Raw genomic sequence first — 27,765 nt, 5'->3', positions numbered from 1 at the left:
TTTACCCCTCGGACCGAGATTTCGGGTCTCTTCTTCGAGACAATCCTGCTCCCGTCTCGCATCGCTACCAGAATACAGGACGTGCATATGCACCAGATATTATGTAAACTCCGCCGCACTGGAAGGCTAAGATAGCTGCAACCAAATCTGGGGGTATATAAGAGACCCCTTATCCGCAAAGCTTTCTGGGCTATAAAAAAACATTACATTCATGGATCTACTATCTCCAGGACCTGCGCAATTGCAGCAGATACTGGCTCTCCTGCACGACACCGTGGAGGCAGCTCTGAAATTCAGGCGATGCCAATTTCCAGGCTCTCTTCTGGTGCCGCTATATGATCCCTATGCTAATTATGTAAACCCGTGTTTTCTTTCTTCGGTGCTTCTATGTGCTCAGCTCTTCTTTGGTGCCATTGTGTTGTATCAATTGTGCAATCTTCTACTCAATAATCGCTTCGGTCCGTACCGGATCAAGTACTCGTTTGGCCTGCCTTGGAGCGTCAGAAGCGTTGGATTTGCCCACTTTCTCCGAGTCAACTGTGCCTCTTTGCAGGCAGTTGCCTTTGGTGTGCTCACGGGGTTGAACTTGGCCCTGGGGGACAGAGTGAGGCTCGTTTCCCTTATGGCACTGTTCCTTGTAGCGTCGCTCGTAGTGTTACCTCTCCACTTTTGCGAAACAACTAGGTCTCCGGTGGGCAGTGGCTCTCTTATTCTGTATTGGTTCGTGTCGCTGATCCTTTTGTTGGCCATCACCGCGGTGGATTTTCTCTCGCCTTATAAGGTATTCGTTTTGCTGGGACACTCCAGTACTGATGCCTTGGCCTACACCGTCGAATTGACTCTCTTCCTCAATGCTGTAGTCTCTTACAATCTTGAAACACACTACTATACTCCTTCGGTCGAGTTGAAGGAATATTTTGACTTATGTGGCTGGGACATTTCAACAGTCAAAAACTTGGTCGAGTCTTTGACCTTCACCTATCTTAACCCCGTCTTGCAATCTGCCTATGAGCACTCAACTATCGGGGCTGACGAGGTTCCTCCTCCCATCATTGAACTTGACGGCGAGGTCACCATAACCGCATTCAACAAGAGCTGGCAAAAAGAAATGAGAAGAGCTGCTTGGTGGCGCGACAAACGTATAAGAACCAAAAAAGATCTCACCGAAAAGGACAAGCAACTCCAGCCTTCTCTCTTCTTCGCTATTTTGAGGGTTCACTACATGGTGATCCTCAAGGGGTTGTGCTACGATATTGGTGAAATGTCATGTCTTACCTTGGCTCCATTGCTTCTTCAAAAGTTCATTGTTTTCTTCACAGAATACGGAGGTGACAACAAGGGTGTACCTTCTCCTCCTATCATCAAAGGCTTTGCTTTAGCCGTAAGTATCTACCTCTGTTCTGTAGTCAGATACTTCTCCTTCAACCAGTACTTTTTGGCATTCATCTTAACATCCACGAGTATCAAGTCGACTCTCACTAACCTCATATATGACAAAGCTATGAAATTATCCCCAGAAAGCAGAAGAGAGAAGGGAACCGGTGAAATTGTTAATCATGTTGCCGCAGATGTGAATGAAATCGCTTTGAGTATCGAAACCTGCTCTGACGCGCTTACAATTCCATTGAGATTAATTTTGAGTCTTGTCGCCTTGTACAAGATCTTGGGTAATGCAATGTGGGCTGGCTTAGCTCTTGCTGTAGTGTTGGTTCCTCTCAGTTCCATGATAACTTCCGCTATTTATGGTCTCTACAATCAGCAGATGAAATACAAAGACGAGCGTTCAAAGTTGACAAGCGAAATCCTTAATTCGATCAAAAGTATCAAATTGTATTCTTGGGAAACACCAATGCTCAGCAAGCTTGATGAGGTGAGAAACAAGAAAGAGTTGAGAATCATGAAGAAGGCTGGTATCTATAACGCTGGATCGTCTTTCTTGTGGGAATGTATCCCATTTTTCGTGTCCTGTGCCGTATATTCCGCATACGCTTTGTTCTTTAATGAAGCACTCGTGCCATCTGTCATTTTCCCTGCATTGGCCCTTTTTGACCTTTTGGCTCAACCAATTCAAATGCTTCCCTATATTTTTTCCAATATCGCGGAAGCTAAGGTCGCATTGGAAAGAGTTGGGAAGTTCTTCGTTTTGGAGGAAAGAGCTACAAACATCGTGCAGAGATCTTTTAAACCATCGAAGAAAAATGATGTCAATGTTGAGATTAAAAACGCCACTTTTGTATGGTCTTCAAAGACCCTGAAAGACAAAACTTCTCCTGAAGAATCCAAAATTGCCTTAAAAGACATTAATTTCCAGGCTAAAAAAGGTCAATTGACATGTATTGTCGGAAGAGTTGGAGCCGGTAAGACTTCTATTCTCAACGCAATCCTTGGTGGTATTCCACTCGTCGAAAATCCACAAGCATCTATTTGGTCCAATGGAAAGATTGCGTACTGCCCCCAAAATCCTTGCATCTTCAACACCTCTATTCGAGAAAACATTATTTTTGGCAAAAAATTTGACAAATCCTTCTATGACCAAACTGTCGAGGCATGTCAGTTAACAAGCGATTTTGAAGTTTTACCTAATGGCGATGCTACACTTGTGGGTGAAAAAGGAATCTCTTTGTCAGGCGGTCAGAGAGCTCGTCTTTCCTTGGCTCGCGCTCTCTATTCCAGAGCTGAAATCTATTTGTTAGATGACGTCCTTTCCGCAGTGGATGCTCATGTTGGTAAGAAGATTACTCAACAAGTACTCGGACCAAAAGGACTTTTGGCATCCAAGACTCTTGTTCTTGCTACAAACTCGGTAAAGATCCTCAAGCTTGCGCTGGAAATTGTGTATGTACAAAAGGGAGAGATTAAAGAAAGAGGATCCTATACAGAACTCATGAGGAATGATGGCGAGGTCTATCGTCTCGTCAAGGAATACGCCGAAGAAAACCATGATGAAGTCGAGGAAGATACAGAAGAAAAGGACGGTGCAAAGACACCAGCATCGGCCAATGACAGTGCCGAACTAGTCGCCTATATTCCAGAGGATACCAACACAGTCAAGCTTACCAGAATCACCTCCGCTACAACTATTGGCGCTGCCAGTTTAGTGTCATTTGGACATGAATATGCTTTCGAAGCAGACTTCGAGTCGAAGGCAGATAAGGAAGAAACCAACAAGGGAAATGTGAAATGGAGTGTATACCTTGAGTTTCTTAAGGCATGTAACTGGATTTACATTATAGTTTGGCTTGTTTTCAATTTCGCGGTTGTTGAAGTTGCTATTTTGGGAAATTGGGTTCTTAAATATTGGTCAGAGAAGAACTTGTCTCAGGGCGACAACGTGATGCCTGGTTTCTACCTACTTCTCTATCTCCTGACAGGTGTTGCGGGTGCACTTCTATCCTTCACGAGTGCCTACATTATCTGGTCCTTCTGTGCTATCCGGAGTTCTTCTTTCTTCCATGATGAAATGGCTAAGAGTGTCTTGAGGTCACCAATGTCCTTTTTCGACACCACTCCAATTGGCAGAATTTTGAACAGATTTTCTGATGATCTTTCTTCGCTTGACCAAGAGGTATTGTGGAACATCATGCTGTTTGCATCTCTTGTTATTGAGTGCTTCTCTAGATTGGCCATTGTCATTTACAATTTGCCAATGATGCTATTCGTTATTTTATTCCTTGTGTTCCTCTACAACTACTTCAGAAGTCGTTTCATGCCTGCAATGAGAGAGCTTAAGAGATTAAGATCTATCCTGAGAAGCCCTGTCTTCTCGCATTTGCAAGAGTCCATCAATGGTGTTGAAACCTTAATGGCTTATGATGAAATTGACAGATATTCGCACTCAATGAAGTCAAAAGTGTCTGTGGTGACAAAGATCGACTGGACCACTCAGTGCTGCAACAGATGGTTGTCTATGCGTCTTCAATCCATCGCAGCTATTATCGTTCTTACCTCTTCATTAATGATTCTCATCAGTTTCCAGTTTAGCAAGCAATTTAGTCCAGCTATGGTCGGATTTATCATGACTTATGTGTTCACAAGCACCACTCAATTGAATGCCATTGTTAGAATGTGGACGCAATGTGAGGTCAAGGCGGTCAATATCGAGAGAATCCTCGAATACCATAAGCTACCATCAGAGGCCGCTGCTATCATTGAGGACAGCAGACCATCGTCTTCATGGCCAGAGGACGGCACGATTCATTTCAAGAATTACAGTACCAGATACAGGGAAGGCTTGGATCTTATTCTCAGAAACATCAGTTTGGATATCAAGCCAGCCGAAAAAATTGGTATTGTTGGACGTACTGGTGCGGGTAAGAGTTCTCTTACCCTAGCTTTGTTCCGTATCATCGAGCCTGTCCAGGGTAATGTTGAGATTGACCAAATAAACACGAGCGAAATTGGCTTGTTTGACCTCAGAAGCCAGCTTAACATTATTCCACAAGACGCTCACGCATTTGAGGGTTCAGTGAGAGAAAACTTGGACCCATTTAAGAGCTACAGCGATGAGCAGTTGTGGAAAGTTTTGGAGATGGCTCACTTGAAAGAGCACGTCGAATCGATGAAATCTGAGAGCAAAGACGACGGTAAGAAAGACGACCAGGACAAAAAGGACGATGACGTCAAGGACGCCGAGCCGCAGGTGGGCCTCAATGCCAGAGTCACGGAGGGTGGTTCCAACTTATCATCCGGCCAAAAGCAACTTCTTTGTTTGGCCAGAGCATTGCTTAAAGAATCCAAGGTATTAGTCTTGGATGAGGCTACTGCTGCTGTCGATGTTCAAACCGACAAGATCATTCAAGCAACCATACGGTCTGAGTTCAAAGACAAGACGATTTTGACGATTGCCCACAGATTGGACACGATTATGGACAGCGACAGGGTTCTTGTATTGGAGCGAGGCACCATCAAGGAGTTCGATTCCCCTACCAATTTGCTCAACAACAGGGATAGCGAGTTCTATTCGTTGTGCAAGGAGGGTGGCTATTTGGACGAGAACGGAAACTTGAAGACAAAAAATGCAACCCCAACCCCAACTCCAACACCATCTAATTAGGATCTATAATCTATCTAGCGCTCTATGTTTGAGCTAATATAAGTTTGTTATTGAAGTGCTGAGCCAAACATATAATTATGCCAATGTATTTGACGTCTTACCCTCAAAATAAGTTTCATCCCAATAGTTACTGCATTGGTGCAATATTGATTTGTTCTAAGTGTTATGCATAGCTACAACTCCCGCCTACTCATTTCTTACACAACACATACCTTTACATATACATTGAACAATTATGTATTACCTTATTAATTAATTATTTATTACCCTCCCATATAAGTTTATCAGTGCGAACTAGGAATCCATTCCGGCGCACTCTTGACACAATAGCTGTCAGCACATCCACAAGGTTTGACCTTGTTAACATCAGTCTGAGAGTCTTGCACTATTAGACATGGATGATAGCTGGGAACAGAACAGGATCGTTCCACCGCACGGGGTGGAATGTAAATGTTTGCCATTGTGTGAGATAAGCAGGCTGAGTCCATTGCGAGATTTGTGATGATTCTGTCTTGTGAAGGGTATGTCTATTTAAGACAACTAAACGAGGTGAAATTAATGAGAAACGATGATGGCCAATTTCAGGATATTGAATTAAAAGAAAATTAAGATCTCAACCAGCTGTATTTATATTGCTTGGGTATGACGCATCATCTGATAAGCTTCGGACACAACCTCCGTCAACGTGAAACAAGGTTTCACACAAAAAGACGATCGAAGTGGAAGTTGGCGACAAATCGCGGAGAAAAAACCTTCAGAAAATCTTATTCCCTTTCGATCAGAGCACACCGAAATTGCACTCAGTTTTTTAGATGTTTATTAGATTCATCCCGGCTTTTGGTGAAATTGACCCTGGATTGAATGGCATTTTGCAACCAGTGCCGCATTGGGCCACTGATAAGGAAGGAACCGTTTCCGCACAAGAGGGGTGCCGGCGATGCGAATCCGAATAGCAGGGCCAGCAAAGGAAAAGAATACATTGGTAAAGTAAATTAAGAAGAAATAGAAAAAACTGAAAAAAAGAAAAAGAAGGAGAGAAATTTTTAGAATTGCCGAGAAACTAGAGACAAGATTTTCGTAGAGTTCAATTTGGTGAAGGCTCTGACTGACCATCTTGAATCCGAAGCATGAAGTCCACTCTCTGGAATGAAGTGCGGATCATCGAATCAATATTCATGAGCACCAGTGAGGAAGAGAACTTACTAAAAAAATGTAACTTTAAAAAAGTTTTTACTTGATTGGAATCTATTCACTTAACAGTGATCAACCTTCAAATCTACGGCACGTGAAAACTTTTCTGCATTCAAATATACAAGACTACAGATGGATGATACATACTCCTAAGCTTGGTGCGTTTACATGTGTATTAGAATAATCGACAGGCTTAGTTCTTAGCAGCCTTCTTCTCCTTCTCTTGCTGGTCCTTGAGGACTCTCTTGACGATCTTTTGCTCCTCGATCAAGAAAGCTCTGACAATTCTCTCCTTGACACAGTTGGCACATCTGGAACCACCGTAGGCTCTTTGGACGGTCTTGTGGGTCTTAGAGATGTTGGCGTATTGTCTTGGTCTCAAAGAAGCGACACCTGGCAAAGCGATACCACAGTCACCGCACTTAACCTTGGTGGCCTGCTTCTTCACGTGGTGAGCAACCAACTTTCCACCTGGGGTCTTGACGACCTTGATCTTGTTAGATCTGGTGTTGTCTGGATGTTAGTATAATAGTTGGGGGAGAGGATGAGGTAGAGATGCACGTTCTTCGTCTATCCGTACAAGAGAGAGATAATAGGTATGGAGAGATGTCAGGCTCTATTCATAGATTCACCTCATGTTCAGTTTCTTTCTTGTGTGCTTTATGCATTGGTGTCATTGGTTGATGATGTACTCATTCCATAGTGAAAAATTCTTATGTTCATGGCCTGCGGTATTCAAGAGCTCCAACAGAGACCGTTCCAAATGGAATCGTTTGCTTGTCATGGATCATTGGTCAATCTGTTGTTCTTTGGCTCTCCTGGGCAAGATTGGCCGTTGTTGTATCTGAATGAAAGAGTTTTCATCTGGGTGAAAATTTTACAAAGCATGGGAAAGACTGGGATAGACGGAATCGGGCACTTCGGATTCATGGATTAAACATACATGGAGTCTGTCTTCTGTAGGTAACACGTTGAGCCATTTCTGAAGTTCAAGTTGTCGTTCAGTGTGTGAAAGATTTTAGTTTTTTTGTCGCAGAGGGTGAGAGGATGAGTGCCTGCATGGGTGCCGCGGTGTGCGCACGTGTTTCCGCGAGGGTTGAAGCCCTCATTTGGCTTCTGAGAAGAGACCAAAGTGTAAATACAATACTGGGATTCAAGGAATTTATCCATTCATGTATTTTATTTACGAAGAATTCTGCTATTTTTCTGTTGCCTTTATTTTCTTCTTGCCGGGTTTTGTTGTAGTACATCTTGAGATGATGAATGATCTCTCGATCCATTGTTGAACTAGATGGGGCAAAGTAAAAATATAAATATAAGAAAATTTAATTACCAATCGGTTTCAAGACAGAATTGTCTATGTGACTAGCGAGTTTTGCTTTTATGATTTCAACTACAAAAAGCACCTTACAGCACATTGAACGTGACTGATTTCAACACAATCATTTAAATTAATGAGACTTTCAAACTATTAGGCACAGATATCCGATGCAATTGATGTTGTGCTTTGTCAGTTGATCAACAATCAATTGAAATTTAAATCGTAGACGCAGAATCCCGGGTTTCAATATCATTGAGATGAAACAAATTAAATTTGGAAACCTCGAGCTTTTGTTAAAAGAGCGAGGGCCTATTTCTCGATCGATTGTTCAAGTACATGATAAGGCGCACAAGAATCTACAAGCCCAAACAGAATCAAGGGCACTGGTTAACAAATGGCATACAAACTCAGGAAGTACACAATCCCGCTGCCTACAGTACTTTTAATAATTTAGTTCCATTACAGTAACATAGAACCGATGATATCTTGCACAGGAGAGTTTAAAATGTCAACATTTACAACTTGTTGGAGTCTTGCTCAACAGCAACAACCTCCATTTCCAAAGCAACTCCCAATGGCAATTCCTTGACAGCGACACAAGATCTAGCAGGCTTGTGCTCGTTGAAGTACTTGGCGTAGACAGAGTTGAACTCAGCGAACTGAGCGTTCATGTCAGTCAAGAAAATGTTGGCCTTGACAATGTGTTGGAGCGAGGAGTTGGAAGCATCCAAAATGTTGGAGACGTTTTGGATCACCTGCTCAGCCTGTTCAGCAATGGATGGGTTGCCTGGCAAAGGCTTGTTCTCTGGAGTGTAAGGAATCTGGCCAGAAACATAGACGAAACCTGGGCGTTAGTAAATCAAAGAAGGAAGGAAGAGAAATATATAGACAGGAATTTTCAATCCGAAACAGAAATTAGTTCAACGTTGCGTCTCTTTAAGTTCTCATCAAAATCGATTTCCAATTGCAGCGATAAGATAAGAACCACTAATAAGATGAATTAGTCCATGAGAAAGATGAACGGAACGAACAAAGGCAACAAAACAAGATCAAATAAACATGAAAAATGAAAATTGGAGGCAAAACGAATTGAACACCAACAATTTCCACACAACTGCGTATTCAATTGAGTATTCAATCCTCCTCTATTACTCGACATTTCCCGGAGTAAGTAAGTTACCCACGGTCCAGCGACAAAACCGGACAATTCCAAAATTTCACAATAGACAAAAAACCAAACTTTACATACCGTTGACCTTAATGGCTTGCGAGTAAGAAGCGGCTGGAGGTGGAGCAGCGGCGGTTTTCACCTGAGGTTAGTATCGCTGTAGGAGAGGAATTGGCCAGCCAATTAGAACACAGATTGGAGGAATGATGTTACGTACTGGGGTGATGAGAGATCTTTGCGACATTCTAGCCATTGACTTGGAGATACGGATAGCAGAAGGAAACATAAGTTGACGAGATAGACATATATGGCGCGGAGAATTGGAATTGTAGTTCCGGATCTCTGGCTATGTGCACACTATGCATGTAGTTGGAAGGGTTAGAGATTAGATTGAAAAAGATATTTTGAAAATGTCATTTTACGCTGGGAATCGTAGTTCGGTTTGTCGAATGTCAGGTGTCGTAGTATTGTATGCGTGTAATGAATGTGCGCCCTTGACTGGCAGCTTGTTTGCCAATCGACTGAGCAGGGTATATGCTAAAAGTCTATAATAGAAGTGTTGCGCGGAGATCATTTTTTCCCACGCTTCTTTTTTTTCTTCTTGTTGCTCTTGTTGCTCTTGGTCTCTTTTTGAAATGAACCCTCGCCATTGAGGAAGGCCTCGCTGAACTCTGAATCGACAGTTTCTGTGGCTGGATTTCCTTGAGGTTCGCCAACTTCCGCCTCCGTAGGAATAAGCGATTCGTCGAATTCGGTGATTTCTTCAAGATCCTCTCGAGTATCGACGATCCATCCGTCAAGCCTTGTCTCGATCTGGTCCCAGAAGTTCAGGTTCTTGGAAATCTCATTGAAATTCTGCAAGAAAACCAGGACGGCTTCGAATTCAGACACTCTAGTCGCGTCAGAGATCTTGGCATCGTAAATGAGCCGCTCCTTTTTCTCGTAAACTCGTTGGATGATATCGGCAAGAATGTCAGCAAAGCCAGCAAAGACGGCCCGTGCCTCGGGCTCGCGACCCACGTACGTGTTCTCGTCAAGACTCTTAAACTCATCAATGAAGCCTAAAAGCTGCTTGACCAATTCTTTACCGTTTGGAGTCTCTGTATCATTTGAGTCATCCTTAGTTGTGGCAGCTGGTGTATCCTGAGACTCTCCTGAATCAGCTGAACCTGTTTTCTCTTCTGGGGCAGCTTCATGAGATACTCCATACTTTTCCAGTTTAATCTTGAAGAATATTTCTCTGGCCTCTGGCACCTTACCTATCCAGTTGAATAAAAGCAGCTGGATCTCATGAGAGTAATCCTCATAGACATCTGTTTGATCAGACCGGATTATTCCATCTTCTAGTAATCTTTTGATCATCAAGCAGAGGTATGAGACAATGCGCGCGCACATCAGATCGCCGATCCGAGTGTTCTGGTCCTCTTCCGAGAGCCATTTGTCAGCTGCGGAAAAGAGTTCATGCAACATCATCAGTTGCTCCATCTTTGAGACCACCAATGCACCTTTACGCGAAAAGGAATACTTCATGTCTCGCTTGGGGTTATTGCCGCGAAGACCGGCAACAAATTCATACATGTAGCTGATGAGTGTCATCAGAGGATTTACGTGATTTGTCAAAAACCAGATTAGAGACCGCCTCAATCCATTGCACATGAAGAGCTCATCAAGAATAGCAAGCGCACAATGTGGGTTTCTGAAGAGAATCATCTCAAAGTTACTCACAGGATGCTTGGGCAAAACAGTAAAGTCCTCGTTTGCCCGAACCAAAAGTTCCAATTTAGCTGTGGTCACAAGATAGCGATAGATCTCCTTAATGACAATCTTACTTTCTGTGTGCGTATTTTCATCCTTGACAGCCCTCGCGATGGAGTCAATGGCAACCTGACCAACACGGATCATAAACGAGTCGACAGATTCAATCAGGGTAAATGCAAGAAATTCGAGTGCCTGACTCAATTCAAACCAGGAAGCAAAGAAATAATCCGACTCTCCATGATTTGTTAGCTTTAACATTTGCAGTTCGAGTTTCAAAAACTCAGGGGTGAATTCAACGTTCTCTCCTCGTGGACAATCTCTCCAATCCCGTCCTTCCTCATCGAACTCCTGCTCATCACCCGTGGCCCGTATGGCTATACCGCGTCTGGCAAGAGAATCGGCTCCAGAGCTTCTTGCAGACTCATTATCGTCGTCGGATTCGTAGTAGCCGAAAATGTATTTAATGTCTTCATCCAATTGGTCTCTGTAATAAATATCCACCACCAAGTCACCCGTGGCCTGGAGGGGATTTAGTCTTCTTTCAATTCTCCGAAGAAGTCTTTTGGAATTGTAGCTTGGAAATGGGATGTTCTCCGAATAGTTTGCCTCGTCTTGACACGGCGAGAACTTGCTCCGGCATCGAAGGAGGAGAAGAGCTACCATAAGGATATACTGATCGGACGAGACGCATCCTCCTGCGACTCGTGCCAGCGGATCGAAGAAGGTGAGAAGTGTCTTTGAGCGGATATCGTGATCGCCTGCCTCACTGAGAGGAGGCATCGGAGGAGGCTGTCGCTCGAGAATCCATGAGAGGACAGAACGAGCAGCAGACGAGCCCCAGAGCACCCGTTTCACAAGGTCCGGGGTATCGATGCTATCATTATTGTTGGTCCATGCTTCTTCCTCTAGGTCACGGTCCATCTGGATGCAAAGACCCACAATATCGGTGTGTATTTTCCATAGGCGGATGAATGTCTCCAGGTATGGATTTAGGGCCGCATTGAAGTTGGCCTCATCAGCAGGTAGAAAGAGCCTATATAGCCCCATGATAGCTACAGCATATACATAGTAAGCCAATTTTAGTAGCAGATCCAACTGGTCATGGTCCAGATCCGGCAACCAGAACGACCGTGTGTTTCTCCAGTCCTTCAAGTCATTTTGGAGGTACTGCACTCGTAACTCATCATCAGCACGGATAGCCTTCCCAATGGCTAGCACAATGAGATAGAACTTCGTCGAAAGCGTGAATCGGATCGTCTCTACGTCAACTACAAGATCCGCCTGTTCGCCGCTCTGCCAAGGCCGAGGATCCTCCTCTCTGCGTCCTTGGAGCACTACGTCGTAGCATAATGCAATGGCCACACGAGCCAAAAGGTCCACGCTGAGGGGCAAGGTATCTGTATCTTCCGGCTGTGTCATAGGATCACACAAGCCCGCAAAAATGCGGAAGATTTTCACGAGCACAACGTCTTTTTGGTCCAACTTGAGGAAATCAAAGAGAAGCCTATGAGGGGCAAAGAGATTGGGCACCCCATCCATTGCCAACGGGATCTCATACTCCATTGAGACGTAGTCTTCGCTGCCGCTGTCATCGGTCATGCTTTGGCGTCAGAGATGGGATGAGGGGATGGTTTTGGGATGAAATGTGGATAGTAGATCGCGCAGAGTAGCTAAGTATGGGGAAGTGATAGAGGGATGAGTATCTGAGACACTGGGTCCAACAGAGGAAAAAAAGGTTACGTTTGATTAAATTTTTTTTGATAGAGTTGGAAATGGTCGAATTATTTTGGTGGTTACGTTCCCTTTTTATTTTGTACGGCTTTTTGCGGTGTTCCCTAAGTTTCTTCAGTTACCAAGACTAAAGAACGGTGTCATGTGGATTGACTTGAAATGGAAAAGATTCGACAATCTGACAGAAACTACAATACATTTGATATTACTCTTGGTTTATGGTATAGTCGGTGCGCTTTCAAAGGGACATCGGTATCAACTTCGTCTCTATCCTATTCTTACTTGTATGTATCTAACCTCGCCGACCCACACAACAGCACTGAACTGCAGACCAAATGCCACTTTTTGAACATTTTGTTCATCAATTGAAATTCTGAAGACTCAACACACTCTGAAGACCCTTGCCGAAAATACCTCTGACGCTCGAAGCCTCCTTTTTCGCGAACGCTACTAGTATCGCCATGCTCACGGCAAACGTGACTCTTTCGAGCCAAAGGTTTCGTGGGGTCGGTTCTGAAGATATGACAGTTCCTACGGCACGCGGCGCAACGAACAAGGCCAACTCCTTGCGCCGTTGTGGGGTATCTATGAAACAACTGAAGCCACAAAGAGCACAGCCACAGGCCGCAGCAATGGTGTCATCCCATCTTGTGCGAGGAACCTTTGGAAACAAGCGCGGAAGTATTCTATTTCTGCCTAGACAGACCCCGTACCAACAGAGTGCTATGAAGGTGCCCAAAAAGCACGAAGACCGCGCGGCGTTCAAAGAAGCACGAAGAAGCTTACGTGCGAAATTCTTCTTATCTTTCGAGAGCAAAAGCATCACGAAATTCACACTACCATAGAGTTTGATTGCAAAGGTGAAGCCTCGGGCGAAGCGCCAGAGAGCATGAAGCTCACAATTCTTGGTCAGGAATGCATGTACGCACTCACAAGATAACGGCTGATTTAAATAAAGCGAGCCTTTCTCGGCTGGCTGGTTGTTCCGCTCGCAAAAGTCTTTCAAGAGGTATTCCCCTGGCCCCTTTTCGCCATAGGCAACCTTCTTATTCTTGACATCCCTGAGAAGAGAAATGAACTCATCGTCCATGGAAGCAGCAGATGTGATCCAGTTCCGGTAAGCAGGCGGGAGGCGTTCCGGGTGGTAAAACCAGGAGTACATAATAAGGGCACTCGATACAATGAAGAGTGCTCCATCTCCTAGCGATGCATACCGACTTCCACCGGCCCGACTAAGCGCAGAAGATACAACAGTATCTAACGCACGAGTTGCCACCAACAAGGTCAAATCAAGAGAGATCTGACGTCCATGAATGGAGCCAGGGTTCTGAAAGCTTGGAAAGTGCATGAGTGCGGCAAGGAATGCTGCAACGAGAGTGCTCACAAATAGGCGCCTGCGCGGTTTGTGAAGATAGCCAAGTCTCTTGAAAAAAAGATATATCAACGGTTCTGTAGCATTGATTTGGAGCATAAGCTTCGCAGCTAGTGCCGGGAATTTGGAAGGCTTCAAAGCATTCCGAAGCGTTGCAATTGCCGCCGGTAGACCCTTGCTCAATTCCCGTTTCTTTGCGAGTTTGAGTACCTTGAAAAATATCTTCGGAGCCACCACGTAGATGTATGCAAAAGCAAAAGCTTTTAAGGCTGGATTAACAACTTTTCCATTCAAACACTTGAGAAGCAATGGTAAATGAGGGGCCCGCGAACTCGAAACGCTCATTCTGACGATATTGGTTTGATGCTGGGGAGGCAATCCGGGGATGCGCACGAAGAACTTTTGTCAAATTGTTGGGTATGGTTGACAGGTATTTACGATCAAGCCATCGTAAGTTAACCGAACGCGCATTGATAACACAACCAGGTGGATGCAGGTCTGTCAATATTCTGATACTCAAATACGTTCGAGGGAGAGTTTTCCATCCGGGTGAATTAGGCGGATGGTATGTGACATCGGTCTTTTAATGATTTTGCTCATTCAATAAGAGCGGTTTGAACCTCTGAATGCCAAAATCGGCCATCAAATGTGGGAGTTGTAGCACCGTTAAATGGGATGATAGAAAATTGATGAAGCGGCCAGACTGTTAAAAAACAATTTAGAGTGATACGATTACTTAGACTATGATTAAGTTTTTTTGAATATTTTGGTTTGTCTCAACAATGGAAGAAACTCATGCATTTTTATATTTTGACAGACCTACAGGATGTTCTGTGAAATTAAGCATACTTCGAAAATTCAAAAACACAAAGCAAAATCGAAAATAAGACACAGGAAGAAAGTGTTTGATAACTGATATGTGTAATATAAGACAATTGGTTATTCTTCGTTGCTAAACAGACCTATTGACCAAGTTTGACCAGGATCAAGGAATCTGATGGTGAGATATCTTGATAAAAAGCCCAAAAAATTTCACCGGTCGAGCAATCTAAATTTCATCAAATTCTAGGGAGGAAGAATCCGGTGACGTGTTTCTAGTGGATTGAACTTCATAAGTATCTACGCTTTGTTGGTGATCGTGAACTAAACGAGACGTGATTACCCTAAACCAAGTACAGGTCACACTTCAATTTACCTGAGACACCTGCAATGATAGAATAGGTCCCGGAATATTATCTCCGTAGAATTGTTAGTGTTGAATTTTACTGTTATTGGTCTAATTTGACAGTGGAGGTGTGTGACAATGTGTCAGGAATTAGTCCTGAGCGAGGTCCAATGTTCCTTCTAGCTCCAAGTTCTAGGCAAAGAAAAAGCATACATTTGAATTTGGCCATTATTTTCTCTGCAAGGTGATGAAAATCGCTGAACAATAAGTGTGCAACAAGGCGGGAGGCAACTACAAGTGAATCATATTGTGAGAATTGACGACGGGTGCTAAACCATGATAGAGCCATACCTTCATTACCCTGGAGCTATTGTGTTTGAAAATTGATCGACCAACTCTCAAAGAGGGTGTTTGGAGTTAGCCTTTAGTGACACCAGAAAAGATTTTATAAGATTTCCAGCGCAACATTGTGGCTTGGATTGCCGCCAGACTTCTTGATAAATGTTCTAAATCATTATAGAGAGCTACAGGTACTTGAATCATAAGCCAAAGAGGACCAGAACTTAGTTAATACCACTAACAATGTCAATATCAAACCGAAATTCCAAATCACAGATCCGAAAAACCACCTCAAAAAAAGCTAGGGCATTGAAGATTAGTTAGTGATTGCAGAATAGGCAACACTGAGATATTGCAGAAGCCCACGTCTTCAGTCAAACATCGCCAGTAAATTGACTCGCAAAAATTTCTAGAAATAAAACGCTTTTCCAGGCTCGACTCAAATCTTAGCCAACAGTGGAAATGACCGGTGTGTTCCAATCTGAGTCTGAGTGAAACAAGAAACTTACCATCTCAAGAATTTCTCCAAGCTAACTACAATCCAGTCAAAGGGCCAAAGAGAGTAGTAATATCAAAGCAAAAATTTCCGTTTGAAAAATCTCAAAAATTCAAAAGTTTCCTACCCTGTACTACAGCTACACCTACAAGGAAGTGTGTACACGGTCAATACATACCAAACAGGAGATGTAGGTGAAACCGGTAAAACCAAAACCAAAGCCCAAAAAGAAAACAAAAAACAAAATAATCTTCACCACCACACTCAAAAATTTCGAAACTCCAAAAATACAAAATCACACCTTCACTTTTCCACTCTCCACCTCCTACACTATTCCTCCAAAATCACCACTTCAGCGCCTGCCTGCAGGACGTGTGCTGGCCTCACACCTCGCAACATTTTTCAACCTCCACCTCGAATACTCCACAGCAAAACAGCCCCGTGGTTCGCTATTTCCTGGATCCTCCCCCGCTCCCACCTACCCCAGATCCAATTGGACCAGCCAATCACAATCCCCCAACTCTAAGCTCCATTTCCCGCCCACAAACGCAGGGGCATTCTTCAAATCAAGCCTCCTCCAATGAAGATAAAGGAAATCGACGCCACATCGGTGATCGCCTGGAGTTCCGACGGGATCCCGCTTCTAGCCACCGGCCTGATGGCCGGAACCGTCGACTTCGACTCGTCCACGTCCGCAACGCTCCAGATATGGAACTCGGTCGGCCTGCCCCAAGACGGCCCCGTGTTCAGCGCAGAAGTCGAGCATCTGTTCCATTCGTTGGCGTGGCTGAGACCGCTTGAGGGCCATACCCATGGTATTTTGGTCGGCGCCACGGACGACGGCATTGTGCACTTCTGGGACGTGAAGGCACTCTTCGACACCCAGTCGTTGCAGAGCGCGACCATCCACAAGCATCCCGTCAATGCGGCCGTGAAATGCATGCAGTTCAGTCCGTTGGTGCCCACACAGTTGGCCACGGGTGGTCTGGACGGACAGGTGCTCGTGTGGAACGTGCAGACGTTTGCCGCCCCCGAGAGCCTGGGCAAAGCCATGTCTCCACAGGGCGACATCACTCTGGTGGCCTGGAACAACTCGCGTAACTTTGTGTTGGCATCGACCAGTTCTCTGGGCTACACAAGCATCTGGGACTTGAACAAGAAGAAAGAGGTCATGCAGTTGCTGTACAGCGGGCCTGAGGGCAGAGCCGAGTTCTCGGCTTTGGCCTGGCACCCAACCGAGCTGACCAAGTTGGCCACCGCCTCTCTGAGCGACTCGTGCCCACTCATCATGACATGGAACATGCGTACCAGCCAAGAGCCTGAGATCATCTTGCGCGGCCACACCAAGGGTGTCTTGAGCTTGGATTGGTGCGCCCAGGACCCTAATTTGTTGCTTTCGGCCGGCAAGGATAACCGTGCCCGCTTGTGGAACCCTGTTCTGGGTATCAAGTTGGGTGAGTACCCAACCACTGCCAACTGGGTTTCTCTGGCCCGCTTCGCTCCTCGTGCCCCAGATGTGTTTGCTACTGCTTCTTACGGTGGTAAAGTCATAGTCCAAACCTTGCAGGACACTTCTCCACCGGTTTCAGAGACTGTCCAAACCAACGATGACAATGAATTCTGGTCTAGCGTCAGTAATGTTGAAACTCAACAGGCCAAGTTCGATGTCACACAGGCTCCTGCCTGGTTGAAGAGACCCATCAGCGCTTCTTTCGGATTCGGGTCGAAATTGGCTGTCGCAAGAAACTTTGGCGGCAGGTCCATCGTAGAGATCAAGAAAATCGATGCTTCTCAAGGCAAGTCCTTGGACACCGAGGAGTTGAGCAACGCTCTTCAAACAAACAATTGTGCTTCCATTCTCACCACCAGGCTCCTGAACCCTGCCCCTGACAGTGCTGATTGGGATCTCTTGAATAGATTGGATTCCGGTGGAAAGCAAAATTTCCTTGAGCAGATGCTCGGCCTTAAGAAAGAGACAGAGTCCGAGAGTAACAGAATTGACGACTTCGTAGACGATGACGAAGACTTTTTCTCAAACTTGTCCAATGACGCCTCGAAGCAGGCTGCACCTCCTTTCCTCCCTACAGGCCAATTTTCTCTTCCTCAAAGCTCGGACTCTGAGCCAGACTCGGAGTTGGCCAAGCTTTTGTTGAATAACAAGGTCACTCAAGCGATCGACGCTTGTTTGCAGCTGGGCAAGTTGCAAGAGGCTTTGATTTTAGCTCTCGATCAAGACGACTCCGTCAAGCAAAAGGTGAAGAATACCTACTTCCAACAGGCTGGCAACTCTGTCTTGTCTCGCTTGATCTTTTCTGCTTCTTCAAAAGACATTTCTGACGTCATCAAGAATGCAACTCTCTCTAATTGGAAGGATATCGCTGGCAGCATCCTGGCATACTACTCAACCGACAGCAAGGATTTCAACGACAAATTCGTGGAGTTGGGTGACAGAGTTTTATCCGACAGCAATGACAAAGCTTCCCGCGATAATGCCTTGTACTGTTACTTAGCTGGTCTGGCTCTTGATAAGGTTGCATACATTTGGCTTAAGGAGTTGTCAACAATTGAAAATGAGCTTCTCAGCACACCTGGTAATGACGTGTCGAACCTGTTTGATGCTCGCTACATGGCTTTGAACATTTTCGTTCAAAAAGTGATAGTTTACAGATCCATTTTGGATGTCAGTGGACCTGTTTCTGGTGCAGCCATTGAGCCCATTTGTAAAGCAATCGCCGACTTCGCCTCAATGACAACCTCTAATGGTGATTTCGAGCTCGCATCGAGATTGATGGCGCTTTTGCCAGATGATTTCAACGGGGTTAAAGCTGAGAAAGAGCGCATTGCTCAAGCACTCAAGCCTAGTGTTTCGCAGAATAAATTTGGCCGCGGTCAAAATGGTTACCAAAGCAATGGGCTTGCTCAGCAGAGCCGATATGCTGCAGTCAACCCTGCAGTTCCAGCCTCCAATTCGTACCCTGTTAACTCTCAACATAATGTTCCCGTAAGAAATGTTTCGGTACCCGCAACGCGGACAGCTGGTAGAACTTCGGTAGACCATGGTTCTGCTTACAGACAAGCCTCTTTTGCAACTTCTGCAGCAAGACCAGCTGTTGTTAACCCCACTACTTCGTACTATGGAGTCGCACCTACGAACAACTATGGATATGGAGCAGGCGCTGCTCAACCACAAGCATATCCATACGGACAAGCTAGTACGCCTGCAAACAGCTACACCCCACAGCAACCAATTGGTGGTCCCATCGAAGCTCCTATTCCACAAGCTAGCTCGAAACACAAGACGGATACCGATGGTTGGAACGACTTGCCTGATGCTTTCAAAGCCACCGCAAAGCCTCCACCTCGTCGTACTCCTGCTCCAGCCACGCAGCAAGTAACACCTCCTGCTGTTATCGAACCTGCTAATATGCCCCCACCACCACCTGCTAGATTAACGACTCCGGGCCCACCACCCATGAGCGCTAACCAAGCCATCAGTAGAAGGGCCTCGCTGACTGTTGCTGCTGCACCATTTAGCACGGCAACACGTCCTGAGCCAGCAAACAGCAAATATGCACCTTCTGTCACCTCTCCACCTCCAATGCCACTGGCTGGCCCTAGACCAGGAGCTTTTGATGCACCCGCCATCCCACAGCCACCAAAGGTGACTGCACCACCAAAAAATCCATACGCCCCTAGTCCACAGGCAGCAACTCCACCCAGCATTCCAAGCCAGCCGGTAAACGTGGGTGCCCCACCTAGACCAGGGCAGGCGGCTGTTTCGCAACCAAACCCTTATGCTACAAATGCACCTGTGCAAAGACTGGTTGCTCCGGCAGCAAATCCATATGCTATGCCAAATAACAACGGTCCAACTCCGATGGCAATGGCCGCCCCTCAACCACCATCATTCCCTCCTCAACCAAACTCCATCAGCAGGAACTCATCTCAAAGCAATTTTGCTCCACCCAAAGCTCCTGTGAACCCCTACGGAGGTGTGAGCAACACTCCTCCAAATCAGATGGCTGCACCCCCAATTCCTGGTCCTCCAAGAGGTCCTCAATCTAGGAACCCTTCCAATGCATTTTTGCCCCCTAGCAATCCTGCTGCATCTCCAAGTGTTCCTTCGTCTCCCGGAAAACCTCCCTCAAGATATGCGCCAACTCAAGCGCAACAGCAAGCACCTCCTCAACCAAGTGGACCACCCCCTCCAAGAGCTCCATCCCAGATGCAAGGACCACCAGCCGTGGCAACCCCTAGAATGGGACCAGCATCCATGCCTCCTCGCTCGAGAGCTGCTTCTACTCACTCTGTTATGAGCCAAGCGGCAGCACCACCTAATGGCCCACCCTCTCCTTTACAACAATTGTTTACACCACTAGTGGATGAAATCAAAAAGATTGCACCCGAAAAGTACAGTAAACATGTCGTTGACATGGAGAAAAGATTCAATCTTTTGTACGCCCAACTCCAAAGACCCAACTTTAACGAGGAAACAAAGGACAATTTGAACAGGATTGCTGAGGCCGTCAGAGCCAAGGACTATCCTACCTGTCACTCGACTCTTGACAAGGTTCTAGCAGCCCATGCAAAGGAAACATGGACCGTAGGTGTCAAGAGACTTGTCAATATGAGAGAGGCATTAAAAGACCAACTTGCTTAGATTCTCAGTGAAAAGCGCCTACATATCAGTAAATATCAAACATGAACATTTTTATTTAATTAAGCGAAGAGCGGCCTATTTTTGGTGTGCCAGTCAAACAATGAGTAAAAAAAATGGTTCCATTCTTCCCTTGTATCAGTTATTGACTGCAAACAAACGAACGACGCACTGGCCTTAACCTGTTTAAGTAAAATTCAAATCATAAATCTTTGCTCCTCCAACTTTATTCGGAGTGATCAATCCTCCAAACTCAACGAGAACAAAGCGACTTTGGCTAGAATTTGAAAAGTCAAAGTTTGTAGTGTTGTACGAATCAAGGGGAATAATTTTGTCGTAATCTGCTTCATCATATGGTTCCGATATGGTGATGTTTGCCGAATAGATACCATTAAATGCTGCTGTTTCGTTCATCATTTTATTATCGTCCGGCGAAAATGAAACTTGTGAAAGAAGCGCATCTGTCAGATCAACAAAAGGGTATTGGGTATTGAACTGACTTGTGGTTGTTTTGATAGTGACATAAGATGGCGGCATTTCACCCCAATTGATCATGCAACCACGTATTGTTTTATTGTAAAGGAGATCAACGAGAATTTTACTCGTGTTTGCTGTTTCAGCTTGCCAATAAGTCGAATTGTCACCATCATTAATAGATGCAAGGACATCGCCGGCAAGTCCCTGGGTAACGTTGCTAAAAATCGAATTACGACACTCAGTCAAACTATTGTTGAGACTCTGAGCAGGGATGTAGATTGAGAGATCAACAGTCTCACCCAGGCCAACATAGTAGTCGAGAGATCCTAATCTTGAGCTTGTTTGGATACGAACAGTTGTATTAGATGACTGTTTGTCTTCCTCTAAACCATGGTTCGTGACCTGCAAGCCGCTATCCGTTAGATTCATGGACAACGTGACGTTCATGTACTTAATACCATCCAAATACACACCATTGGGCAAATTGGCTAATTTGGCGGGATCGACTCTGATGAACCTATCCAATTTGCCGTCTTGCACGTCATAATCGTATTTGAGTCCAAAGAGCCCATGCACGGCTTGAATAAATCCTCCGCTAGCAGTGAGGAATGGAAACGCTGGATGAGTGCCGTTGTTTGCAATGAAGTCATCATCATTTTGCTCTGAAAATTGCGCATATGGACCTCTTAAGAATGGCTTCACAGCCTTAAGCAAGTACGACTGTGAGGAGCAACCTGAATCCAGGACAATAGAAGAAACAGCCGAGAATATTGGCCAAGTCATAGCTGGACCAAATGAAGATTGCTTCATCGAATAGTACTTCATGTTCTCCTTAGCCGCCATTTCGTCTAGTCCATACTCCAAAGGATAAGTCAACATCACAACGTCTGCTTGCTTCACCTCAACACTAGCCGGCATACCCGAATATTCAAGGATAATGTTTTCATCGTCCTCGGAGCGAGGGATATAGATGTTGGAAGCTATGTCTGCGAATGCTTTTGGTTGCGTCTTCCCTAAGTGGGTATAAATTGCTTGGGCGATATTCAAGGTGGAAACTATGGCCGCATTTGTATAAGCTCCATTATCAATATGATTAGCATATTCATCCGGGTCTGTTAAATTCTTTGTAACGTACTTCCCAAGGGTATCGTTGTATTTCACATATTGGGAGAAGAACAAAGCAGCGTCACTAATGAGAGGAAAGGCAACAGAATCGAGGTAATCATCACCTACCGATCCCTCCAAATAGAGCTTCCAAGCCGAAAAGGCAATAGCTGCATTGAGATGGTATTCATAGTCAAAGCATGGTCCCGTTGCTGTACAGTTACCATATCTTCCACTAGTCCAGGGATAAGCAGCACCATCAGTTATATCCAAAGTGTTCAGAGGACTCAAGAGATTCTGCTTGGCTTGGTCATGTGTAAAGAGCCTGTAGTTTACAAGACTTCTAGAGTGCAGAGGCGCATATGGCAAAAGAGCGCTCAGCATCCAAAGATCGGTGTCCCAAAAGACCATGCCTCCATATGAATCAGAGGAAAGACCAGTCACACCTAGTGCTGCAGTAACGCCGGTAGCTTCAGGTCTTGTGTTAGCTAAAAGATGATAAATTGAGGCTCTGGAGGTAAGAGTCAACAATGGGTCATCGGGAAATTCAATAGATAACGACTGGCCGAGAAGCTTTTGCCATTCAGAATCATTCGAGCTTTCCAAGTCCGAGTATGACTTGTGGCTGAGACATTCTGTTCTGGCGGCTTCCAACACGGAGTCCGCCGATGTATACACTTGAGGATCTAAATCAGACGTAAGAATTCCGACCAACTTATTGACAACCACCTTAGAGGCAGCAGGAACTTTCAAAGTTGCATTTTGCAAGACCTGTGTGTCAGTTTGATCCCAGGTGGTGGAGATCTCTAATTGTGTATCGTAGGTGAGTGTAGCGTAGGTAGCGCCGAAGGCATCCATAACACCCTCAGGACTGTAAACTTGATATATGCCCATACCGTCATAGGATTGGTTGACGAGGTTCAGCCGGAGAGATGTATCGAAATCAAGCGCGTTCAAGAAATTGACTTCGACCTCGTCCGATGTAGGGTTTGTAATTGAAACAGTGACAGTGCCCAAGGAGGACATGGCTCGATTGGCCATCACTTCATACTCTACGTAATATTTGTCCAACCAGAGAAACAGAGTGTGGACTCGTCCGGAATTCAAAGACAACGTCTGCGAGTACTCGCTAATCGAGCCCCAATCAGATTGGGAAAGCGCTGGATCCAAGGTGTAGTTATCCTTAGAGAGAGCAAGATACGTCCACTGAGGAACCACACTAATGACACTTTCTCCTCCATACTGTAAGAGCCAAGGGAAATTAGTCTTCGTGGTGTTCGCTTGGAGATTGTAGAAGCCGGCTACAAAGGCTCCGGCGAAGCGCTGGTCGAACAATGGCCAGCCATTCAGCGTATTATTTGCCTCAGAGTCATTGGAGAGCGGCGTATCCATCGCAAAGCCATGGCCCAAATTGGGAATGCGCGCGCCGATGTAGCCATTACTCACATAGGGCTGGCGCTGGAATTGGTGGTCCACAGCGAAATGGAGCGTTCCTACGAGATTGGACAGCAGGTCAAAGAAAGACTCTTCTGCAAAGGGAATCTGATGATAAGCACCAGTATATGTTTTATCATTTGCGAGCGACTCGAGCCACTCACGATAGTCCTGCCACAGCCCCGTGCCATTGGCGGAAGTGTGATCTCTTGTGTAGCGCACCAGGTATGCTGCCTTGAGGACCAGAGGTCTATTACTTAAAGAAACAAATACGAGGGTCAGGAGGAAAAGCAAAGTGAGCACCAAAGTGCGGCGCGCTCTTTTGGGCAACGCTTTGGTGAGAACATCGAAATCAAGCGTGGGCGTTGTGGTTTGAATTCTACGAACAGTCTCCATATTGGCGACCGCTTAGAGAAAAAGTAACGATCTAATAGTTGGGCGGAGGAGCGGTTTAAGTACGAAAAGACAAATATGTGGGGAAATACGGGGGAAAATGTTGGGGTGTCCAGACCCTTTTATATGTTTCTGGACCAGATCAGAGCAACTAATCTATAGGCATTTGGTTGTATGACATACTGTGTGGGGTATGGCTGCAAACCGGGCGTCTATGTACAGGAAAAGACATCGAATCGAGTATATATAGAATTGGTTTCATATACAATGTGGTTAGTTCTTCGCAATTTTTTTTTCTTTTTTGAGCAACAATTCTGTTGAGCGGCGAGCTCATGATAGTTTTGTATCTTGGTCGTTTATTTATTTGGATAATATTTGTCTTGTAATTACCATTGAACTATATGTAGCATGTTATACTTGAGGACTGACCAATTGGTATTAGATACATTAAAAAGTAGAATACACTAATTTACACTAACTATACATACACAGAAACGATTCAATACGGATCAATGTACTTTGCCAACGGAAGAATCGATTCTGGAGATTCCTCTGAGCAAGTCTCGCACACTAATATCTTTTGCACCCATGCCTCGAGATGTCCGATTGCCAAAGCAGCGCGCAAGCTGGTTCACCTTTGTTGACAACCGGTCCTTTTCTAGTTCCGTTGTCAAGGCCACGCCTTGCTTAAGCTTGTGCAGAAGGTGGAAGAGCTTGTCTGTGTTATCGCCAAGATCCTCGTCAATGCACTTTTCAACTGTCAGAAGAGCAGAAGCCATCTGTTTACTGATCTCAAGATCTGCAACGTTTTTAACCCATTCGCGGCCACCTTCTTTCTCATGGAGATGGGCCCTGAGCGCGTTCTCTTCTACCTGGTCTCCGCCAATATTGAGCGCCTCGATTGGCTTTAAAGCACTTTTGTAGGCCCGAAGCCACTGGGCTTCCTCGTCTTCAAGCTGGCGCAACTTTTGAGAAAACACTTCGATACTTTCCTTGTTCGACTCGTTTGTAGGGTTGGGCTTGACTATCCGCTTGCCCACCAATGGAACATCATCCAAGGTGTCATTCGGGATTTCATTCCAATCCACAGAAAGTTTTTCATCTAGCAAGCTGTGGAGTATTTCTGCCTCGATGAGTTTTGACACCCCATGGATTTCTTTTTTGTATTGGTCCTTTTCACTGGACTCAGTGTGTAGTTTCTTCCGAAAGCACCATATTAAAAGCTGCTTCATCTTGTCTGGATCCAGCAGATCTTCGTCAAACCATTTGTTGTAGTCGGACTCGGATACTTGAGGGTTGATTTGTGACTCGAATCCGTTTCCAATTGACAGTAGCCGTTTTCCACGTTCGGAATATGACGTGCGCCTACTGGCGCGAGGTTTATCATGCGAAGCTTCATCTTGGGGGTGTTCCAGTGAGTTGACTCGCTTTTGGTACCGAGAAGAGCGTTCTTGTGAGGATGGAGCGTCTACGAGGTGTGACGTGAGAGAATTGAGCAATTTCAGTTTGCGTTTTCTGCCATGAAGATGTAGAGTCGAAGCACGTTGCTCATCTTCCGGCAGAGCAGGCGAAATAGGCATCGAAACGTTCGGCCTCTCGGGATCTTGGTTGTTAGCCTGAAGAGGCCTACTGGTAGACATTGTTCCCGAATTGGCACCCAGAGAAAGATTCTGCATTCGCGCTGCTAGTTCTGCCTTACTGGGCCTTCCCCTCTTCCGTTTAACAGGGGCTTCACTCGCCAGGTTCGTTGGCTTTGAGTCTACATTTTGGGCTGATTTCGGCTTACTTTTAGACCCTTTCGGGCGGCCCCTTCCACGCTTGACCGGAGCGTCTGTGTTTGGAACCTCTGCCTTTTTCAAAGGAATCTTTTTCTTTGCAGGAGTTGCTTCGTTGGAATCACTAAACGCCGAACCGTTCAAGCGCAAACCCTCCGGAGAAAAAATGCTATTCATTTGCAGGAGGGTCTCCGCCTGAGAGGCATTGACTACATGTTTACGGCGCTTCCGCACAATTTCATCGTCCGAATCATCGATGTCATCGAAATGAAAATGCGTGGGCTTATGCGAAGAGGGCAGCCCCAACTTGGCAGTGGCCCTTTCGAGGCGCAGAGCCGGAGTGGCAGAGTTATCTATAGGAGAGAATTGCGCCTTCTTGCCCTTCTTCGGCCGCACGGGCGTTTCCTGGACCGGTTCTGGCTGCGAATTTGACTGCGAATTGGGCTGTGAACTGGGCTGGAAAAGCAGCGCTAGAATGTTGTGCGAGCCGAGCAACAGCAGACCCAGACGAGGCAACGCGAGCTTCTGCGACGTTGGCTGGCCATGCTCCACTCTGTCTGCACGTGCCGGTCGTCCTCGTTTTCGTTTCTGCGGTGGATCTTGTGTATGTGTCGCTGCCGATTTGGGGGGCATCTTATGCTCTTGTCGTCATATACACGGGGTTATGGGTACGTGGGGTTGTGCTGGTGGTAAAGATGAGTGCGCGAGACGTTTGTTTGGGGAGTGACGCGCGTTTGTAGGTGTAGTTACCGGGGTAGGTTGGTTTGTTATTGTGAGAAGTGCTATCTGGATGTGTCACTGCAGGATAGATGGGGGCTCGATGTATGGTCACACAACTGAGGATAGAGCAAAGGGAAAAGAGAAGAGGGAGAGAAAAATTTGTTTTCTTATTGTGCTTTGAATTTTTATGGGATATATTATTTTCGGTTCTTCACTCGGTGGGCTTCTTCTCTGTGTGGTTCTTGTCTTTGACCGATGGACCATGTCAGCAATCTCAAAGGATACAACTGATATTGTAGTGAAGATAGTCAATTTTCAATTGTTTTTTTATTAATGTTTGATGCGGACAAATTCTGCATTTTCTAAATTTGTTATTCGTCTACTAATTGAACCCGATAGGGAAAGTGGACCCTTGAATTAAGCGATGGGCATATATCTAGAAGAAGCCTAGAAACCACACTTGAATCTAAATCAAACCCCTAATTCTATTTTTTTATTCAGTTTTCGTTTTCTTCCAACAATTTTCATTCTATTCCTCTACTATCGAGAATATCTGCAACTAGTATTTACCCCCCACAATAACTCATAATTACCACTACAGCAGTCAATTGGGATGGCTGCAATTGTGGTTTCCGGATGTGGAAACCTCGCCGCTTGGATAGCCGGCACAAACTTATATCTCGAAGCCAGAAGCCCGCCTTTCCTCGATTATCACGTCTATGATTTGACCAAAATAGTGAGTAAACATAGGGAAATCAGCGACTACGATCGTGAATCGGGACCGGTCAGAGTGAAAAAGCTTCTATGGGAACCGCCGCTTTATGAAAATTCTACCAAAATTGCCCTTCACGTGGCAGATAACACTCTAAATCTTGTACTTATCTTTGAAATCAACCAGCCGAAACCAATCATCATTGAGGCCGATCCAATAGGCGTAGCCAAGTTGCAATGGTTGGAGGGACCCGAGCCGGACTCTGGGAGCTATAGGAATTGTACCCAGATAGCGATCTTCCTGTCTTGCCAACTTCATGTAAAGATATACTCTCTTCTTACTACTACACTTCAATTCACCATCCCCAAGCCCCTTTCAGATCAGATTATCTTCCATGCAACCAAGAAGAATATCTGGTCGCTATTGGCCATGCCATATTACAAAAAGAATCTGATAGGGCGCTCACTCTTGAGGAATGAGACGTCGATAAAGCCTGTACTATTTCATTTCTGGAACAATGGAACTACTAGCACCATGCTAGCATCCTTGAAGCTAGATTTAAGCTCCGACAACACGTCCACGTTCTCTTGGTCGAAGTCGGGCAATTGGTTCCTTCTATTTGATGCGTCAAGCACGCTTAGTGGGTACCTGATGTCTGTATTCAATATCTTGGGACTCAGTTCCCAACCAGTCAAGGATCTAGCGGTACACAGTGCTCAGCCCATCGTAAAGTTTACATCGAGTCCGTCTTGCTCAACCATAGGAGCAAACCTTACATGGACTCCCATATGGGTGAAAGATGGCACCCATGATCAAATCTACGCCATTGCTATTTCTGACGAACTCAAGCTATATTACAGGGGATACAACATGTCACTTATGCTGGCTCCAGCAATGAG

The 27,765-nt window shown here is 45.4% G+C and overlaps 7 protein-coding genes across 7 annotated transcripts; 2 read left to right on the top strand and 5 right to left on the bottom strand.

Annotated features, from left to right (window-relative positions):
- Positions 1 to 211: 211 nt before the first annotated feature.
- PUMCH_001210 (uncharacterized protein) lies at positions 212 to 5,053 on the top strand (the record flags this gene model as incomplete). Its single annotated transcript, XM_063020274.1, has 1 exon — positions 212 to 5,053. The coding sequence occupies one exon, from the start codon at positions 212 to 214 to the stop codon at positions 5,051 to 5,053; it is 4,842 nt and encodes a 1,613-aa protein (XP_062876344.1).
- Positions 5,054 to 6,437: 1,384 nt separating this feature from the next.
- On the bottom strand, positions 6,438 to 7,224 carry PUMCH_001209 (uncharacterized protein; the record flags this gene model as incomplete). The annotated part of the gene is made up of 2 exons (XM_063020273.1): positions 6,438 to 6,757; positions 7,188 to 7,224. The coding sequence occupies 2 exons, from the start codon at positions 7,222 to 7,224 to the stop codon at positions 6,438 to 6,440; spliced, it is 357 nt and encodes a 118-aa protein (XP_062876343.1).
- An 856-nt stretch (positions 7,225 to 8,080) lies between these two features.
- PUMCH_001208 (uncharacterized protein) lies at positions 8,081 to 8,236 on the bottom strand (the record flags this gene model as incomplete). Its single annotated transcript, XM_063020272.1, has 1 exon — positions 8,081 to 8,236. The coding sequence occupies one exon, from the start codon at positions 8,234 to 8,236 to the stop codon at positions 8,081 to 8,083; it is 156 nt and encodes a 51-aa protein (XP_062876342.1).
- A 1,067-nt stretch (positions 8,237 to 9,303) lies between these two features.
- PUMCH_001207 (uncharacterized protein) lies at positions 9,304 to 12,090 on the bottom strand (the record flags this gene model as incomplete). Its single annotated transcript, XM_063020271.1, has 1 exon — positions 9,304 to 12,090. One exon carries the CDS (start codon positions 12,088 to 12,090, stop codon positions 9,304 to 9,306), a length of 2,787 nt encoding a protein of 928 aa, XP_062876341.1.
- Positions 12,091 to 12,583: 493 nt separating this feature from the next.
- PUMCH_001206 (uncharacterized protein) lies at positions 12,584 to 13,939 on the bottom strand (the record flags this gene model as incomplete). The annotated part of the gene is made up of 1 exon (XM_063020270.1): positions 12,584 to 13,939. The coding sequence occupies one exon, from the start codon at positions 13,937 to 13,939 to the stop codon at positions 12,584 to 12,586; it is 1,356 nt and encodes a 451-aa protein (XP_062876340.1).
- A 2,235-nt stretch (positions 13,940 to 16,174) lies between these two features.
- PUMCH_001205 (uncharacterized protein) lies at positions 16,175 to 20,254 on the top strand (the record flags this gene model as incomplete). Its single annotated transcript, XM_063020269.1, has 1 exon — positions 16,175 to 20,254. The coding sequence occupies one exon, from the start codon at positions 16,175 to 16,177 to the stop codon at positions 20,252 to 20,254; it is 4,080 nt and encodes a 1,359-aa protein (XP_062876339.1).
- Positions 20,255 to 20,437: 183 nt separating this feature from the next.
- PUMCH_001204 (uncharacterized protein) lies at positions 20,438 to 23,662 on the bottom strand (the record flags this gene model as incomplete). Its single annotated transcript, XM_063020268.1, has 1 exon — positions 20,438 to 23,662. The coding sequence occupies one exon, from the start codon at positions 23,660 to 23,662 to the stop codon at positions 20,438 to 20,440; it is 3,225 nt and encodes a 1,074-aa protein (XP_062876338.1).
- Between the last annotated feature and the right edge of the window lie 4,103 nt (positions 23,663 to 27,765).

Source organism: Australozyma saopauloensis, chromosome 1 (genome assembly GCF_035610405.1).
Source record: "Australozyma saopauloensis chromosome 1, complete sequence".
Taxonomy (NCBI): Eukaryota; Fungi; Ascomycota; class Pichiomycetes; order Serinales; family Metschnikowiaceae; genus Australozyma; species Australozyma saopauloensis.
Note: the sequence above shows the minus strand (reverse complement) of the source record. Positions and strands in the feature narration are given on the sequence as shown.